This window comes from Elephas maximus, chromosome 7, assembly GCF_024166365.1.
Source record: "Elephas maximus indicus isolate mEleMax1 chromosome 7, mEleMax1 primary haplotype, whole genome shotgun sequence".
NCBI classification, from domain to species: domain Eukaryota; kingdom Metazoa; phylum Chordata; class Mammalia; order Proboscidea; family Elephantidae; genus Elephas; species Elephas maximus.
In genome coordinates, this window is record NC_064825.1 from 124,870,730 (window position 1) to 124,888,557 (window position 17,828).

The 17,828-nt window shown below is 52.8% G+C and overlaps 1 protein-coding gene across 2 annotated transcripts; it reads right to left on the reverse strand.

Annotated features, from left to right (window-relative positions):
- Nucleotides 1-115: 115 nt before the first annotated feature.
- On the reverse strand, nucleotides 116-14,480 carry FADS1 (fatty acid desaturase 1). Of its 2 annotated transcripts, XM_049892184.1 has the most exons (12): nucleotides 14,091-14,479; nucleotides 11,398-11,508; nucleotides 10,661-10,858; nucleotides 9,778-9,879; nucleotides 9,539-9,667; nucleotides 5,902-5,962; nucleotides 4,039-4,115; nucleotides 2,947-3,044; nucleotides 2,637-2,733; nucleotides 2,287-2,366; nucleotides 2,056-2,181; nucleotides 116-1,672 (listed from the first exon to the last, which is right to left on the reverse strand). In XM_049892184.1, the coding sequence occupies exons 1-12, from the start codon at nucleotides 14,292-14,294 to the stop codon at nucleotides 1,621-1,623; spliced, it is 1,335 nt and encodes a 444-aa protein (XP_049748141.1). In that variant the 5' UTR covers nucleotides 14,295-14,479; the 3' UTR covers nucleotides 116-1,620. The 2 variants fall into 2 exon arrangements, with proteins under 2 accessions (XP_049748141.1, XP_049748142.1); XM_049892185.1 differs by lacking the exon at nucleotides 10,661-10,858 and having other exon boundaries at nucleotides 14,091-14,480.
- Between the last annotated feature and the right edge of the window lie 3,348 nt (nucleotides 14,481-17,828).

Below are 17,828 nucleotides of genomic sequence, written 5' to 3' on the forward strand. Positions count from 1 at the left end.
TCTACCGTGTTTTCCAGCTCGGCAATTCTAAATCTGCCCAAATGCAGACAGGTCTGAACCCTTCTTCTACCTGTATTCCCTGAACTCTCCCCCCTCCCTCCCTCCCCACCCCATTTGTTTTGGCAGGCCTCCCAGAAATGGACAGCCTCTCCAGAGGTGGTGGTGCCCCTAAGCCCGCCCTGACATGCCTTCAGTACCCTCGTCTTCCTGTCTGCCAGTCCCTCCCAAAACTAAATGCGACCTCTTCTAGCGCTCTGCCTTTTCCTTCCAGTGTCCAAAATGCTACGTTTAGAGTGGTGCAGTTGACCAGGTGAAGAAACAGTTCCTTCACCTGGATTGAAAGGCTGTGGGCTTGGGGAGGGGGAGGAGGTTGTGAAGCTGATAAGCCTCGGGAGGAAGGGGAGACTCCTGGGCACATTCCTATGCTCGCTCTTGAGAGTGACATGCTTTGTGAGAGATTATCCTAAATTCTACTGAGTCCCCAGCAGAATAAAATACTCCAACAGAATGGACAGAAGATGATGTCTAACTGCAGCAATGATGATCACCAACTTCCATTTTTAATCTTCCTATTTCTGGTTTAGAACTGAAAAGTGATGTCTGACCCATTGCTCCTGCTCAGAAATAATGCACTGACATCATTTGGGTTGAAGCAGTTTCTGCTTACATCCTTTATAGTCTTTCTTACTGACACTTGTGTTTTTCCTCATGCCTGGTTAAGTTAGCATCACCCCACTGGGTCACTTGAGCTCACTGGCTGGTACTTTATGGAATTACAGGCAGGGAAGCTAAGGGAAACCATCAGAAGCCCCTTGTGTTCCTGGAGAGGGAAAAAGAGTGAGTTCCCCCATCTGTTCACTGGCTTGTGAGGCAAGAATGGACCCTGAGTCCTGGGAGTGTTCTTTTCCTTGGGTGGCGGTTAGAAGAGGTAAGAGCTAGGACCTGATGCTCCCTCTGTACCCTGGATGGAGCACAAGGCCATAATCGGTGATGCCACAGTCCTCTAGGACCAGATTCTCCAGTACTGCAGTCCTGGCTTTTGGCCTGCCTGCTTCTAAAGTTGGCGATGGCTTTTCGCAGGAGCCTGAGGCATGTCCTTTGTAGACACAGGTCACACCCAGCCCTGGGCAGTAAGCTGAGCCCCCAGGCATGGGGTTGTGCCAGCCCTCAGAACTCTAGGCACCAATGCTTCCTTTCTAAACCTTGCTCAGAAGGTTCAGCTGCTATGTCCCTCCAGCTTGCCAAAGCTCTGAGATTCGCAAGGGAGGGTGGGGAAGGCACTGAGAAGACCCTTCTGGGCTCAGGAGATCCTCCCTATTCTTTTGATACCCTCCTGGTTCCCTCTGCTCACCAACCATCTGTATCTGCCAAACTAGAAAAAGGAATTAAACTTTCATCCCTGTCCCAACACCTCCTTTCTTTCTGGGGGATTAGGATGCCCCCCACCCCTCTTTGAGTCTTAGATCTGTGCCTAGAAGATAAAGGGGGGTGGGGGTATGAGTCAGAGCTTTTATCTCCCAAACCCACCCTTTAGGAATTAGAATTGTAGTGGCATTGTCCCTTAAACTCCCCTCTGCTTTGACTCCAAAGGCTCATCTTCCTCTTTTGGATGGGGGGCTGTTACTGGTGAAGATAGGCATCTAGCCAGAGCTGCCCCGACTCCTTCAGTGAGCTGCAGAGGCAAAATGGGAGCAGTGAAGGAGACAGTGGAGCTGAGCCCGAAAGCCATACTGCCCTCCAGAGTTGTAGTGGTAGGGTTCTTGCAGAGTCAAAGAGGCTGACCTCCATGACTTAAGGCCCCCGTCCATGTGAAGGAGTTCCCCCCCTTCCCGTCTGAGAAGATGGCTTGGTCAGTGGCACTGAGGTGAGCGCTCATGACAGCGAAGGCCTGACATGGACACAAAACCAATAGAATGCCTTGCCTATGTTGTGGTGACCTCCATTCCAGAGGACTGGGAAGCCTTCCTGTTGCTCCCCAGCCCACATTTACCACCCATCCCATTGCCTCTGCCCTCTTCCCTCCTACCAGCCATCTTCCCAGGCTCGGATACTCACTGGACAATGTCGGCGAAGGCCGAGAGCAGGGGCTTGGACTGGTACTCTATGCCATACTTGGCACACAGGGACTGTACCAGGGGGGCCACTTTGTGGTAATTGTGTCGAGGCATGGTGGGGAACAGGCTTCAGGGAGAAGAGGGAAAGTCAGCAGCTGTTGCTCCTCTCCTCCCACTGCCTCCCACACTGAGATCCCCCCAGGACCCTGCCTCCCAGGTCTCCCTTACTCACTGGTGCTCAATCTGGAAGTTGAGATGTCCACTGAACCAATCATTGAAGAAAGACTTGTGGACGTTACATGTTGCCTGAAGCTGAAGAAAAACGCCAAGTGAGAGCGTGTTTCTGGGTATCAGGTGGAAAGGTCAGCCAGGTAAAGCCGGCAGTGAGGACAGAGCAAGGCATTGCCCCCTGGTTGGTCCCTTCACGTGTGGCAGGAAAGAAGCCTCAAGCTAACGAAGCAATGTCGTCGGGGGGCCTTTTTTCCTCCAGTTACTGCCTCCCACCCCCCACCTATGCCTGGCGCCTACCCTCCCTTTTCATTTGTTGTGTTATGTCAGGGTCTTCCAAGTGACATTGCTTACCTGAGTGGAGACCCAGTCCCTGTTCCGGTCGTGATCAATGTGCATGGGGATGTGGTTCATCTGGGTCACCCACACAAACCAGTTGCTTTCCAGGAACCTGGTGGATATGGTACATGGACAGAAACAGTACATGCAGAGCCAAGAGTTCTTACTCCCCCTCAGGTAACTGTTCTGGCCTGTCTACTTCCCTAGCCAACACCTGGGATACACCCCTGATCCCCAAAGCTCCAGCACAGCCCTCCGGCCAGACTGCTTCCTCCCACACATCAGGCTTTCCTTCACCAATCCCTATTCCTCCACCAAATACTACCTGACCATGAAGAAAAGGCCCAGGAAGGCTTTCAGTCCCAACAATGGCATGTAAGTGAGGACAATGCGAACATAGAAGGTGATCATCCAGGCCAAGTCCTGCAGAGAGGAAGGCAGAAGACAGTTGCTGCACACAGCAGCCATTCTCTCCCTTCACCTACTTTGTGTGGTGGAGCTTTTCTCCCAGACACCCATACTGGAATGCTTGGTCACCTTCAACTTCTCATAGTTATCCATACTGTTAGAGAGCCACTGTCTCCTTTTCCCCATTCCTAGTGGTACCACCTCAGCCTTCCTGGCCTGTTGCTTTCAGAGGTGCCCAGGCCTACTGGGTCTCCGTGCCTCCAGCTCTTCTCCAACCATCTAAATCCTTACTCCCTTCCTCATGCTGCCAAATGAAGCTTCCAGACCATGGCTCAGTCCATGCCAGCACCCTGATGAAATCCCCAACTGTTTTTTCTGTATATTGTACCAAGCACCACTCCTCCCCAGACCCCGGAGCCCTCTACGACATGTCCACTGGTCACATTCGCCCCTCACTTTCCAGCTCCTTTGTGTGGCATCTATCTCCCCTTGACCTAACTCTGCCTGTCATGTTCTGCCTGTCCTCCGAGGCCAGCTAGGAAACTGACTCCATTAAGCCTTTTCTGGTGCCTCTTTCCCTCCAGATGCAGTCAGGCCCTTAGTAGAACCCCCAGAACCTTCTGCCTATACCCCTTCTCTGGTACTAACCACATTCTGCTTCATCAAAAGTTCCTGAGTAGACACGGTCTCCTACTCGCTGTTTGTCCCCAGCACCTGGCATTATGCCCAGCACAAGAACCTCAGGAGATACTGGCTGAATGAAATCAGGCATTTAGAGTCAGGTTGCCTGGTGGGCCCCCATCATTTCACCCCACCTAGAGACAGGCGAGACGGGCATCTACACCTGGTTCTTCATGAGCTGAAATCTACCCGATGGCAACTGGTTTGGTCTGATACCTGACTCTGTTGTTTTGCTCTAAATTAGGGCCAAAGTAAATCTCAATGGGATTCCCCTCCCTCAGTGTCCTGAAAACAGAGGATGTAGGACTATTGCGCCATGGATACTCACCACCCATTTCTTCCGCTGGACAACAAAATAGAAAATATACCACTGGAAGTAGAGAGGCAGCAAGGCTGGGGGCCCAACTAGGGAGGAAATGGAGACAGGGAGGAGGTGTGAGCGGCATAAGGATCACTAAAGGGCTGGTCAGAGCTGGAGAGACGGCCTCCAGCACAGGCGTGCCCTGCCGTCCTCTCCTGTCAGCCCTCTGGCTACCTCTGCACTCCTTGGTCCATGGATGCCAGGGAGGGGGAGAGGCAGCAGTGGCCTTCTTTTCCAGCGGAAGAAGGCAGCTAGGGCAACCCAATGCCACACAGAGAACTCATCCTCTCCCACACCTTTAAAAGGCACTGCCAGTACTCCCGACATTGCCTCAGCACAGCCCTGACCCTGCCAGGGGCCTTCCCACTGGGCCTAGGCCTGTCCCTGCAGTCCTCTGCCCTGTGTTTCTGGCTGCCTTGTCATCCAGCCACCTCCACTGGGGCAGCAGGAAAGCAGGGTGCCGGGCATCCTGCAGACCACTCACAGGCTGAGAAGCCTACTTCCTTGGACTTGGGAGATAGGCCTGTGCCAACCCAACTTGAAGCCCTGGAGGCAGGCTGTGGGAAGGAGTAGTGAGGTGCTTCTTTTGAAAGCCAACTGGGAATTGAAAAAGTGGATGCCTCCTACATGCTCCCCCATGTCCTCTTTGGAGTCCCTTCTCCAGCGCCCTGATGCTATCTATAACCCCTTTCATTTCAGTGCCCACCCTTGCTTCTGTGTCCCTTCTCCAGCGCCCTGATGCTACCTATAACCCCCTTCCTTCATTTCAGTGCCCACCCATGCTTCGGTGTCCCTTCTGCAGCACCCTGATGCTACGTATAACCCCCTTCCTTCCTTTCAGTGCCCTCCCATGCTTCGGTGTCCCTTCTTCAGCACCCTGATGCTACCTATAACCCCCTTCCTTCATTTCAGTGCCCACCCATGCTTCGGTGTCCCTTCTCCAGCACCCTGATGCTACCTATAACCCCCTTCGTTCATTTCAGTGCCCTCCCATGCTTCGGAGTCCCTTTTCCAGCACCCTGATGCTACCTATAACCCCCTTCATTTCAGTGCCCACCCATGCTTCTGTGTCCCTTCTCCAGCGCCCTGATGCTGCCTATAACCCACTTCTTTCATTTCAGTGCCCACCATGCCTCCTCTGTTCTGAAGTACCGTGGATTCTTAAATCTCTTCTCCCGGACGTCTCTGCGCCACCCTCCCACCATCCACGTTTCTCCATGGGGGTTGGTTGGCCACGGGCAGTTAGGATAAATTCCCCCCAACTAAAATGGGATCACCAGAATCCCTCCCTCTCTTCCTTTGGATTTTTAAAGGAGTTTCTAACTCAAGTTTTAGGCATGGTGGAACAAACTTTTAAAGCAGGGAATATATAGTAGTCTTCAGAAAGAGCCGAAGACGAACACAGAAATGTTTTCTCCTCCTCCAACAGCTTTCTGTTCCCTGGTAGGGTCCAACCTCCCATAGCTATAAGTTCCTCTGCTCCTTTTGGGGTTGCTCCAGGCCTCAGGGGGTCCCCCTGGCCCAGGCCTGTTTGTCCAGGTTTAAGGTTTAGTCAGGAGGGCCCCACCTGATCACTCAGCTTCTTTGTGGAATCTAGGGTAGGATGAGAGGAAATAGTTTGTCCTGAACACAAATACCTTTAACCAAATGTCAGCCAAACTGATGACTGCTCAGTTGTGATGACAACTGGGCCCATGCAGAGAGTAACTGGGGTGGGGCTGGGGGTGGGCTACATAATTCCTTAGTGAGTCATTTCCTCCTCACACCCCCTTCGCACACCCCCCACGCCTACCCCAAGGCAGTTCTCTTCAGTTGGATGAGGACACTCACTCAGGAAGAAGTATTTGTGCTGGTGGTTGTATGGCATGTACTTTTTCTTCTGTTTCCCCAGCTGTGAAGAACAGTAAACAAATCAGCACGCATGGAGCAACAGTCGCCCATCCTCCCCGCACACCCATGACCTTGGCTTTCTCCTACTCAGGAGTTTAGGCCCACCCCAGGGGCTGTCAGTTTGCTGGTGCTATTGGAAGGCTCCAGCAGGCCCAGCCTTACCTCTAGCACATGGAGCATAAAGGCCTGGGCTGGAATCTGGCTGAGTGCACCATGCCACAGTGCACAGCTATGGCCTGTGCCCACATGAGGCTGTCCCAACATGGTCTACAGGTTCCTCGTGTTTACCCAAAGACACCTTGTCACGAGATGTCTACCTCCTTCTCCCCTTCCTTTCTCCCACCCGGTCATTTTTTGAAATCAGTTTCCACGGACAACTGTTTTCACCCCTATCCAGGTAACTATCCCCTCTACAGCCAGCCCCTGATCCTCCCCATCAAAAAAAATTTTTTTCTCTTGACTTCACACACGAGTTTTATAAAATCCCTTGAAAGCTCAGCCAAGTCTGGCAAATGTTTGTGCAAAGGATAACAAGGAAAACCTGGCAGTGTGCAGGTCCTGGAAGCTTTTTCCCAGTGGGCGGTGGTGATTTTGTAAGCGTAAGGGCTGAGAAAACAGGCTGGGCTGTCAGGTCAACAAATCAGCCCAAGCCTGGACCACGGTCTCTAGTGCGGGCTCACAGATAAGGCAGCAAAGCTCTGCTGTCTCACTTGGTGGTTCCTTCTCCTCTCACCCCAGTTAGTTCTGGCAAGCAGACGACCTCAAGGGCACCGGAGGAACCTTCCACCCCAGAGCAAACTGTGGGACTCGTCCCCCCAGCACACGTCCACCCACTGTTTTGACAGGTCATTTACTGAGAGCTTATTCTGTGCAAGGCAGTCTGCGAAATGAAGCATTCTGTATTACCTGATTCATTCAACAACTACTTGCTGAGCACCTGCTATGTGCCAGGCACAGTTTGTTCTAGGTGCTGAGGATACAGCGGTGAACAATACAGAGTTCTACCCTCACGGAGCTTACAATCTGAGAGGAAGCTGAAGATAAATTCTTAAACAACTCAAGGTAATTGCAGATGAAAAACAGGCCAACGGGACAGAGAATGAGGGTGGCAGCATTTTGGCTAGGGTGGTCGGATAGGACCTCCCAGAGGCGCTGACCTCTGAACTGAGACCTGAGGGCAGTGCAGAGATTCTGAGGAAGAGCATCAGAGCAAAGGCAATGGCCAGTGCAAAGGCTCTTGGGATATTCAAGGGATAGAAAGGAGGCCAGTGTGGCTAGAGAATAATAAAGAACAAGGAAGAATGGGAGACTAATTGATAAAGTCAGAAGATGAGGGAGGGGCCAGGTGATGTAGAGCCTTAAAAAGGCCTGGTAGAGCCACTGTAAGGAGTCTGGATTTTATTCCAATGGTGACGAAAAGCTACTGAGGGTTTTCAACAGGGGTGTGGCATGATCTGCTTTGTGTTTTAAGATCTCTTTGCACTTTGTGCTGTGAAACCTCCAGCTAGAGGTAGGAGAACGAACTATAGGGCGCAGGTATAACTACAGGGAGACCAGTGAGAAGGCCGGAACAGTAATCCAGGCCAGAGACACCTCAGAATGGGGAGAGGAAGAGCAGTGGAGATGGAGAAGTCGATGGATCTGAGCTACGTTGTGGAGGCCGTGTAAATAAGGCCTGCTGATGAACGGGATGTAAGGACGAGGTGATTCACCCCATCCTGAGCAACACTGAGATGGAAGAGAAGCAACCTGCTCTTTTAGTGGGGTGAGTGGGACAGAGCCCTGGGCTTCCTATTTTGGAACTGTCACGGAAAGGAGTCCTGTCCATTGCTGCCTTGTTGAATAGAAATCAAATGTCACCTCCTAATAACTTTGCCCCAGTGATTGTGTTTAGACCCTCGGAGGACAGAAGGGTTCTAATAAGGGTGAAGTGTCCTCACCACCTTATCTTCCAGAAGAGTCAGGAGGAACCAGGGTGCATACACAGACATCAATGCCCACTTGCTAAGCTGTACCAGAAGGGCTGAACCAAGCTCCAGGAGCTGGCCAGGCATTTACTAACAGGCACGCTACCCAATCCTCACCTGCAGATACTTTTATAGCTAGGCCTGCACACACACGCACGCACATACACACGCGCGCGCGCACACACGCGCGCACACACACACACGAAGGGTATTCTGAATCCCAGATCTCTTCATTCTCTATTTTTGATGTCTACAGATAGGAGTTTCCTGAAAGCCCTGGTGGTGCACTGCTTAAGCGCTTGGCCGCTAACCAAAAGGTGGGCAGTTCAAATCCACCAGCAGCTCCTTGGAAACCCTGTGGGGCAATTCTCATCTGTCCTGTAGGGTTGCTGGGAGTCAAAGCCGACTCAACAGCAATGAGTTTGGTTTTAACAGGTAAGAATCAATAAAGGCAGTGGCATAAGAAGCTTCTTTTCCACTCTGTCTTCCCACCTTTTTCCTAACCTTCTACAGTGACAACAGAAGTGCTACCAAGAGCCTTGTGGTACTTCCCAGTAAGTAACCCATATCACCCCCGATGCAGCCACCTGAACCAGGTAAGGGGCCAGCTCTGGTTCACCGTCCACATACTGCTGACCATAAACAGTGTTGATCATGTAACAAATGAACTGAGTCCATGATTAGGAAATGGGAAGATGAGAACATCATGGACAGGTGGGGCATAAAGCCTCATGCTATGAGTTCATGTCACAACAGCCAGTCCTGCCAAAGCCCTTTCAGAGTTGACCAGAGGCGAGAGGAGAGCCAGACTACCTACAGCTCAAGCCCACTTGATGACCGTTTAATTTCTGGCATGCTGAAATTTCATAAAGTGGGGGAACGGGACTTGGCAGAGCTGCAGCCTGGAGCCTTGAGACCAAACCTTTTAAATTAGCTTTTCAAAGAACTCCGCTGGCCACTAAAAGACTTCCATTGCTTATGCTCACTTAAAAGTCCATCAGGTCACCACCCCCAGGCATTCTTCGTTGAGTAGCTGCATTATAATTTTTTGCTCACAACCTCAAATGACAAACCCAGTGCTGACCACCCTGGAAGTCAGGCTGGGCTCAGATCGGGAGTGGGGGAGAATGACTCGGTGAATGAATCAGTTCCAGGCACTGGGCTAAGGGCAGGGCACCAAAGAGGAGTAAGACAGTCCAGCTCTTGATGGGGAAGATTCTGACGTAACAAGATACCAGATGTGCAAGAGAGGAACACAAAGTGCTAGGGAATGACCACCCAGGCTAGGGATGTCAAAAGGTACCGCCAAGGAAGTAACACCCATCACCTTCCAGGGTTAGCAGAAATTTGCACAGCAACCTTGTCATCCTGCAGACCCTTGGCATCATGTGGTACTCTTATTCAATAACTATCTGCTGACTTGAATGGACCAGGGAAGATGTATGACTCTGTCCTGGGCGGCCCTGGTTTACTGCCTCCCAGAACCTGTAAACAGCACGGGCCCTGGCCAGTCTTAGCCACGCGGACAATATTGGGAGCACCTACTCCAAAGCTCTCTGTGCTGGCTGACTTTCATTCCCCAAGACCCTTCCACCAATACTTCCGCTCACCTCCACAGAGAGGATCTTCCCCAAGGCAAAAAAGAAGGGATGCATGTTGATGTCCGGGTCTTTGCGGAAGCAGTTGGGCTTGGCATGGTGCTGAAAGTGCAAGTGGTTCCACCAGCTGGCAGGGGCCCCCTACAGCAAAGCGGGGACATGGGGATGAACACCTACTGTCCTCCCCCCACCGACTCCCAGCAGCCATCCATCCAATGGGGTTTCAGAGAGCCCCTCCCCCTCCTATTGACCTTCAGGTGGCCAATCACGAAATGATGTAACAGGTGGTTCCACGTAGAAGTGCTGAAGACAGACAGATGGCCAAAGTCATGTTGCAGCCAGCCAGCCTGGGCCTACGAGAGAAAGCGTAGCACTGAGAGCAGCCCACCAGCCCTGCACTCCTCTCACTGACCTCAGCGGCTCCTTCAGCCTCTCCCTCTTCCTTCACCCACCCAGGCCTGTGATGGCTGCCCTCACCAAACTGAGCACATGACGAAAGCAGTCGGGAAAGCCAGCTGGCTCTGCCACTAGCTCACGTGAGAGCTGGGGCAAATTGCTCTCCCTTCTCTGTTCCTCAGTTTCCCTAACTCTCAAATTCCATGACTCGTGCTGGACTAAACATCCAGAATATAGACGAGGACGAAGAGTGGCAAACTCAGAGGGGCAGAAGGCTTGGCAAGTGGGTTCTGAAACAGCCAGGTATTAGGGCCCGGCTGTCATCAGCATGTCGGGCAATGTCAGTGGTGGGGAGGGAGTGAAGCTTTCCTGAGAATCCACAATCTTGGTTCTTGGCATGCTTGGACTGTGGCAGAATCTGAACATGAAGTTTCGGAGGAGACAGGAACCTTGGGAGGAACAGCTGGAGAGGCAGTGAGAGACATGAGATGCACATGTGGCTAAAGAGCAGATACAAGCCACAGACAATGGAAGGCATGTTCTCTTTCTGTACCAACTCTCCAGCTCTTGCCAGATCGAAGTGCATGGCTCCCTGGCCTTCTGAAGGGCACAGAGAGCGCTCCCCAGGGATACTAAGCACTGCTGTGTGCATGGCTCCCTGGCCTTCTGAAGGGCACAGAGAGCGCTCCCCAGGGATACTAAGCACTGCTGTGTGCATGGCAAGCCAAGAACTCTCACCTGCACTGCGCTGAGCAGCACTGCACAGAGGAGGAAGGGCACGAAGGATGTCCCAAAGAGCCAAAGAGTGAGCCAGGCAGCGACATCCATCAGCAGGATGTGCAGCAGATACAGCAGGAAGAAAACATGGTTGGCCTTCATGAGCCCCATTCGCTCCACTGAGGTCCGAAGCTCCCGGAACTCATTGGTCAGCTCTTTCTGTGGAAGAGAGGGAAGGGAGCGGCCCACTATTCTTCCCAGCTGCAACTCTCTGGCCCTCTGTTGGCTCAAGGACCTCCCCACCCACCGACATAGCTATGGGACATCCAGGGTCCTAGGTAAAGACACCAAAATATTGAGTGAGGATGACAGTAGGAGGTGATATAAGATCATGCCTCAAAGCATGTGATCTCTGGAGTCAAGCTGACCTGACTGAAGCTCCTACTCTGCCACTTACTATGTGATCCTCAGCCAAGTTGTTTAACCTAAGCCTCAGTTTTCTTATCTATAAATATGTAAGGATTATATGAGGTTATGCTTGGCAAACAGCAAGTGCTCAATCAACAGGTCTCATGTTGGTGATGATGATAGTAGTGAACTTGGAAGGACCATAGTTCCAAAGCCTTGCTCCCTTGGGCCTGTGACTCCTATACAGGAGAAGCAGGGGCTCAAGACTCCCAGTGTTCCCATCTAGACCTTCCTTCTATTCCCTGCCCCTCAGCCACCACAGCGTCTCTAAACAGCAAACTGGGTCTCACATTTTTGGTGGGCTCAAAGCTGGGCTGCTCCGGAGACAGTTCTCCAATCAGGAGAGAGTTCATATACTTTCTCACGAGGCCCTTGTTGATGTGGAATGCCACAAAGGGGTCCTGCAAGGATGAGGAGAAAGGAGAAAGGTGAGGAAGCCAGCCCCAACTCCCTGGACTCCTGGAGGGCTCACACCAAAGGCCGTCCTCCTAATCCAGCACCCCAACCTCCTGCCAGCAAGGAGGTTCAAACAGAGAACCCCTCTATCCAGCCACCTGTCCTTTGACAGTGCTCAGGCCTTTCCCAGGTACCCACAAGTCAAGATTACCCAAAAAGACCTGCTGGGGCTGGTCTTTCCCCCCCGGGTGTGCCAGGGACAGCTTTTGCATATGAATGAGTGTAGCTATAGAAGAGAAACATCCAGAAGGGATGAGTGGGGCTATGAGACCAATCTGTCCCTTGTGGACTTTTAACCCTTTAGAGACCCATTTTTTTCTGCTTTGAATTTCTTGTTGATACCATGCTTTTTCATGAATGGAAGCATGCGGAATCATTAACTGTGTCGGGATTTTTTAGAGTTAAGTATGGGTTATTTTTTGTTGCCCTCTCCCACAGGCCTACCCTAAGTGTTCAGTTGAGACATATGAAGTATCACTAATTATACCCCAGATTCTCAATCGGGGTCTATTGGTACATAAGTGTAACAAACGCAGATTTTCAAAATTTGTATTTTTCCTACCAAAATTTCAGACACCTCATACAATAATACCCTGTAAAAACAGTAATTTGCGGGACACACTGGTTTCAAACAGTCGTAAAGGTCCCTGCCTTGGGGCAGCACGCACTATAACCTGTATCAAAAAAAAAAAAAAAACGTTGCTGTCGAGGCGATTCAGACTCCTAGCGACCCTATAGGACAGAACAGACCTGCCCCATAGCGTTTCCAAGGAGCGCCTGGTGGATTCGAAACGGCCGAACTTCTGGTTAGCAGCCTTAGCACTTAACCACTATGCAGCGGTACAGCAGTGGTTTACTGAACCGCGGAGGCTAAAAGTTTATGGTCGCTAAATGTACCACGGGGCAGGAGAAGTTTTAACAAGCTCCTTCGTTCTCAGAGCCAGTGTTCTCCGTAAAATGTGAAGAGCTATTAGCAATGGTGACTCCCTACATCCGAACGGGGGAACTTCTGCATTTGCCCCTCCTCCCCCCATCCTTTGTCTCCGCCACTGGCTGAGGCGGTGTTCATTTTCCCTAGCTCTCTGACCACCACCTGCCCTAAGATAGCTAATTTTGGTTATCGCGGCGGGGAAGGGGGGGGTGGTCTTGAGCGATGAGATCCCTATCCGCAGGTCCCCCGGCCCCAGATCCTAGCAAAGATGCGGCGTGCAGGGCGGAGCCGGCGGCCAGTGGCACCACACATCCCGACCAATCGCCGTCCCCGCCGCAGCCATCCCGGGCCCCAAACCACACTGCAGGAAGCCCGGGTCTCGGTGTCTGCTCTGCCTGCGCATGCGCCAGCCCACGCCTGCGCCTTCGGCAGCTGTCTGGGATCCGGAGCGGTCACTTGGGGTGACCCGTGCAGGCTCCGGCCTCTAACTTCAGACAGCAGCGTCAGAGGGGGTAGGGGCGGATCCTCGCCCAAGGAATCTAAGCCCCTCTGAGACACAAAGGAACCCTATGGCCAGAGATCTCTGGGATGGCTAAGGCGGGGGTGGGAATAGCGGAAGGAGTTACGACGCTGGGCGCAGTATGAGAAAGGGATGCAAGGGGAGGAGACGCGATTCCGACCGCCGAAATGGGGAAAGGCGGTGAAGCGGAAGACCCAACTTTCCGGTGTCAAGGGTGATCCCTGGCGCTCTAGCTCGGCGGGGAGGCGTTGGGTGCCTTAGGTCCAAGACTGGGCGGTCTAGGAGAAGCAGCTGGACCGAACTGGGGCGTGCGCAGACCCCGCAGAGTGAGGCCAGAGTGGGGAGGGACGCTACCCCGCACTGGGCCTACCGCCCTGGACTGTAAACGGCTGTCCACTGCGGCGAGTAGCTGGAGACCCCGCTGGCCTGCGGCTCAGTGACCTGCCGGCAGGATTCGAGGACGGCTCCGGGAGTCCTCGCTCAGTGCATACTGATGCGCCCCCAGCCCCGGCACGCCGCTCCCATTCCCCTCGTTTCGCCTGTGGCCGCTAGTCCTTTCCCGGCCCGCATCCTGGGGTTCCCCAAGAAGCGGGTGCTCCGTGGCTTCTCGTTTCGGCCCCATCTGGAGAGTGGTTCCCTGTTTCCTTCCCGCTCCCGTGTCCGATGCTGCCGTCACGCTCCGTTCAGACACGGCTGCGCTCCCCCTCCCAGCCCACCTAGACAGGACGTGACTCCCTCTGCCACTGACCCCTCCTTCCTGGCGCTCTGCACTCTCGCTCCCCTCCCTCCTACTCCTGCTCCCGGCCCTGAAACCGCGGACTCCAAGCCACAGGCAGCGCAGCCCTTTGTTTCTGGTTGCACGTTCCTGGCCTTCAGCCCTAGTCCTCACACTCCCGTTTTCAGAGCCTGTCTCCTGCCCTCGCATTCCTGTGACTGCAGCACAACCAACCACCCGGGCAACAGGTATAACCCTGGCTCCTCCCGGATTTTCTCCAGCCCTGGGTGCCAAATTTCCAGTCTTCGGCGCACGCAGCCTCGCGCCCCGGCCCCGCCCCCAAGGTGGCAGTAGCGCTTACCGTGGCATCCTGCCCCGCGTAGTGGCTGATGACCCGAGAGCCCCCCGGGTGCAAGCGGATGAACTCACTGATGTTGTACACTTTACGCTCAATCACGAGCCACCGCTCCTCGCGCCCAGAGCGCTGCGCCACTTCGTCCCAGGTGAAATAGCGCGGGGCCGGTCCCGCGGCCAGGGTCTTGGCAGCGACCTGGTCGGGGGCCATCCCTGGCCTAGCACCGCCGCGCGCCGGCCGGGCAAGGACTGTTAGGGGCGCGCTCGGGGCCCGCGGAGAAGCGCGCGCCTGCCTCGCGTGCTCCAGGAACGGGTCCGTCGGCGCCCGCCCGGAACCGACTGCCCAAGCGCCGGGTTTTCAGCACCCGCGGCGCGGACCGCCGATCTTCGCAGCGCGCGCTCCCATTGGCTGAGCCGCGTGGCGCGGGGAGCGAGCCTCCCCCTTCCCGCCCAGCGCTGGGTGGGCGGTGCTGGCAGGCGCAGCTTCGGGGATGTGTGCGACCCTGGGCCCGGCGGGAACGCACGCCCTCTCGCGGGCTCCTCAACGTGGCACCCGCCTAGTTCCACTGCCTGACTTGCCGCTGGCGGAGTGTTGCGGCATTCGCTACCGGGGGCCCCAAGCCGAATAACGGTTCACGGGGAGGCTTGGGGTTCCGGGTAGGAGTTGTCCGGGCAGGTGTGGGCGGCGGTCGAGCTCGGTGTTTGTGTGCTGGAGGGGGCGGGGCAGCCTGAGGGTAGGCGGGGTCCCCGGCACGTCCGTCCCCAGTACCGAGGCCATCCCGAGGGACGGATGCCGTCTTTAGGACGTGCACGCAGGAGTCTTGAAGCCTTGACGCTCAGACCTTGATAAGCCGCCCCCTCGCCTTGCCATCTCCACTTCTTGTGCACCTGAAGGAAGTCTGTTAGCAGTCCGCTAGTAAGGGCAGTTACCTCGTGAACAACGTAATTATGGTTTATTGGGGTTTTTGTGGAGGGGCAAAGAGTTGCTTTTATATGCTCAATATGACATTGTTTGTAACCCTGTTTGCCTTTTTTTTTTTTTCTTAGCAAACTGGGATCTGATTTCTAAGACGTCTGTGTGTCTTCAAGGTGACGTATTTTTATTCAGTCCTGGGAGCCATGTTTTCAGTTGTTGGTCAAGTCAGTTACGACTCATGGCGACCCCATGTGAGAAAAATCGTGAGGTTTTTAAGGCTATGACCTTTCAGAAGCAGGTCACCAGGCTTGTTTTCTCAGGCGCCTCTGGGTGGGTTCAAACTATCAGCCTTTTGGCTAATACAACGCTTAGCCGTTTGCATCACCCAGGGACTCTTCTGGGAGCCTTAGGATACTTTTAGGATCTCTGGGTTTTAGGAAGAGGAATGGGAAAGCACCCAAAGGCTGAAGCTCTTGCAGTCCTGCAGGTGAGAGATGAAGAAAAACCCATTGCTGTCAAGTCGACTAATAGTGACCCTATAGGACAGAGTAGAACTGTCCCATAGGGTTTCCAAGATTGTAAATCTACCGAAGCCAACTGCCGTATCTTTCTCCCACGGAGCAGCAGGTGGGTTTGAACAGCTGACTTTCGGTTAGCAGCCAAATGCTGCTTTAATCACTGAGCAAGTAGGGCTCACTGGGAGATGACCCATAGGGTTTCCAAGACTGTAAATCTACCGAAGCCAACTGCCGTATCTTTCTCCCACGGAGCAGCAGATGGGTTTGAACAGCTGACTTTCGGTTAGCAGCCAAATGCTTTCATCACTGAGCAAGTCGGGCTCACTGGGAGATGAAGAGACCCTAGATTTAGGGGCTAAATTTTCTTTTATTTATTTAGCAGATACTTACAAAGCACTTTATATGCCAAGCACTGTTCTAAGTGTTTTACAAATATTAGTTTAACTCTCATAATGTCCTTAGGTGATAAGGAACTATTATTAACATCATTTACAAATGGAGAAACTGAGCCACTGAGAGATTAAGTATTTTGTCACACAGCTAATGAATGGCAGGGTGAGCTTTGAACCTGGCCTGTGTTTTGAACCCCTGGGCTTTGCTATCTCTCCTCTGAATGCGGTAGTATTTGGGCACTTGGATGTGACTCTACAGCCAAGGGAAAGGAAGCCTAACTTTATCCTAAGCCATAAGCTAAAGTCAGAGCCCCTGGGAGTCAAGAAAAGCTAATACAGAGCAGACTAGGATAAATATGGCCAGATTTCTGGTAGAGAAAGCTCAGGTGTCCTGTCTTCTAGTTAAGATGCCAGGTTACTGCACCTTGCTCAGGAATGAGCAAACTGAACCCATCTATAGCCAATATTCCTTTTTTTTTTTTTTTCTGAAAGCAAAAGAATAAACTTTATTTGGTTGGCCAAGTAAAGGAACACACTGGGACTTGTGTCACCAAAACGGCTCCCCGAATGATGGCATAAACAGTATTTAGGGTCCTGGGGAAAGGGACATTCCAGGGTGGTTTTGTCTCTGCATTCACTCAGTCCAAAGGGCAGGGGGTGGGGGGCGGGAGAAGTCTCTCAAACATGATCTTCAGCTTGTACTGCTCACTTCTGAAAGTCTTCCCCCACCTTGGGGCCACTAAAGTTTGGTTCCCTCCAGCTGGAGAATAGTTCTGGGATCACCAAGAACGGGGGGCGGCGGGGGGGGGGGGGTTGATTGTTCTGCGCATGTCAGGAGGGCCAGATTTGGTTTTAATTGGTTCTGTGGTCTGCAAACCCCAGCTTCCTGTCTTTCTTATCTTGGTTAGGAAGTTGGCCGATTGTCTAAAAAACATCTAGAGAAACCAGTTAGAAGGGGAGGTGGCTCATGCTACTCAGAAGTTGGAGGCTGGTAATAGTGCCCTGAGGCTAGGGTCTCAGTACTCTCAGGGTTTCTCCAGTCTCTGTCAGGCCAGTAAGTCTGGTCTTTTTTTGTGAGTTAGAGTTTTGTTCTACATTCACCAGCTCTGTCCAGGACCCCCTATTGTGATCTCTGTCAGAGCAGTTGGTGGTGGTAGCCAGGCACCATCTAGCTGTACTGGACTCAGTCTGGTTTAGACTGTAGTAGTTGTGGTCCATTAGTCCTTTGGACTAATCTTTCCCTTGTGCCCTTGGTTTTCTTCATTCTCCCTTCCTCCAGATAGGATGAGAGCAGTGTAGTATCTTAGATGGCCACTCACAGGCTTTTAAGACCCCAGACGCTACTCACCACAGTAGGGTGTAAAACATTTCCTTTATGGACTATGTTATGCCAGTAGAGCTGGATGTCCCTCAAGGCCATGGTCCCCAGCTCTCAGCCCAGTAACTCCGTTCCTCAGGGAGTTTGGATGTGTCTATGAAACTTCCATGACCTTGCCTTGGTCAAGTTGTGCTGACTTCCCCTGTATTGTGTACTGTCTTACCCTTCACCAAAGTTACCACTTATCTATTGTCTAGTTAGTGCTCTCCCCTCCTCACCCCTCCCCTCCCTAACCAAAAAACCAAACCGGTTGCGTAGAGTTGATACCGACTCATAAAGACCCTATAGGACAGAGCAGAACTGCCCCCACAGAGTTTCTCCAAGGAGCACCTGATGGACCAAAACTGCCGACCTTTTGGTCAGCAGCCGTTGCTCCCAACCACTGTGCCACCAGGGTTAGGGTTAGATCAGTGGTTCGAATCCACCAGCTGCTCCTTGGAAATCCTATGGGGCAGTTCTACTCTGTCCCATAGGGTCACTATGAGTTGGAATCGACTCCACAGCAGCGGGTTTTATATTGTATTGAGGAGCTCTGGTGATG

Excerpts from the sequence above, each read along its gene's own strand:
- FADS1 (XM_049892184.1), bottom strand. The coding sequence starts at position 14,294 with ATGGCCCCCGACCAGGTCGCTGCCAAGACCCTGGCCGCGGGACCGGCC. Across the intron at positions 5,963-9,538 it reads GGAAGATCCTCTCTGTGGAG|CTGGGGAAACAGAAGAAAAA; the intron begins GTGAGCGGAAGT and ends TGTTCTTCACAG. Across the intron at positions 2,367-2,636 it reads GGGACTGGGTCTCCACTCAG|CTTCAGGCAACATGTAACGT; the intron begins GTAAGCAATGTC and ends GTTTTTCTTCAG.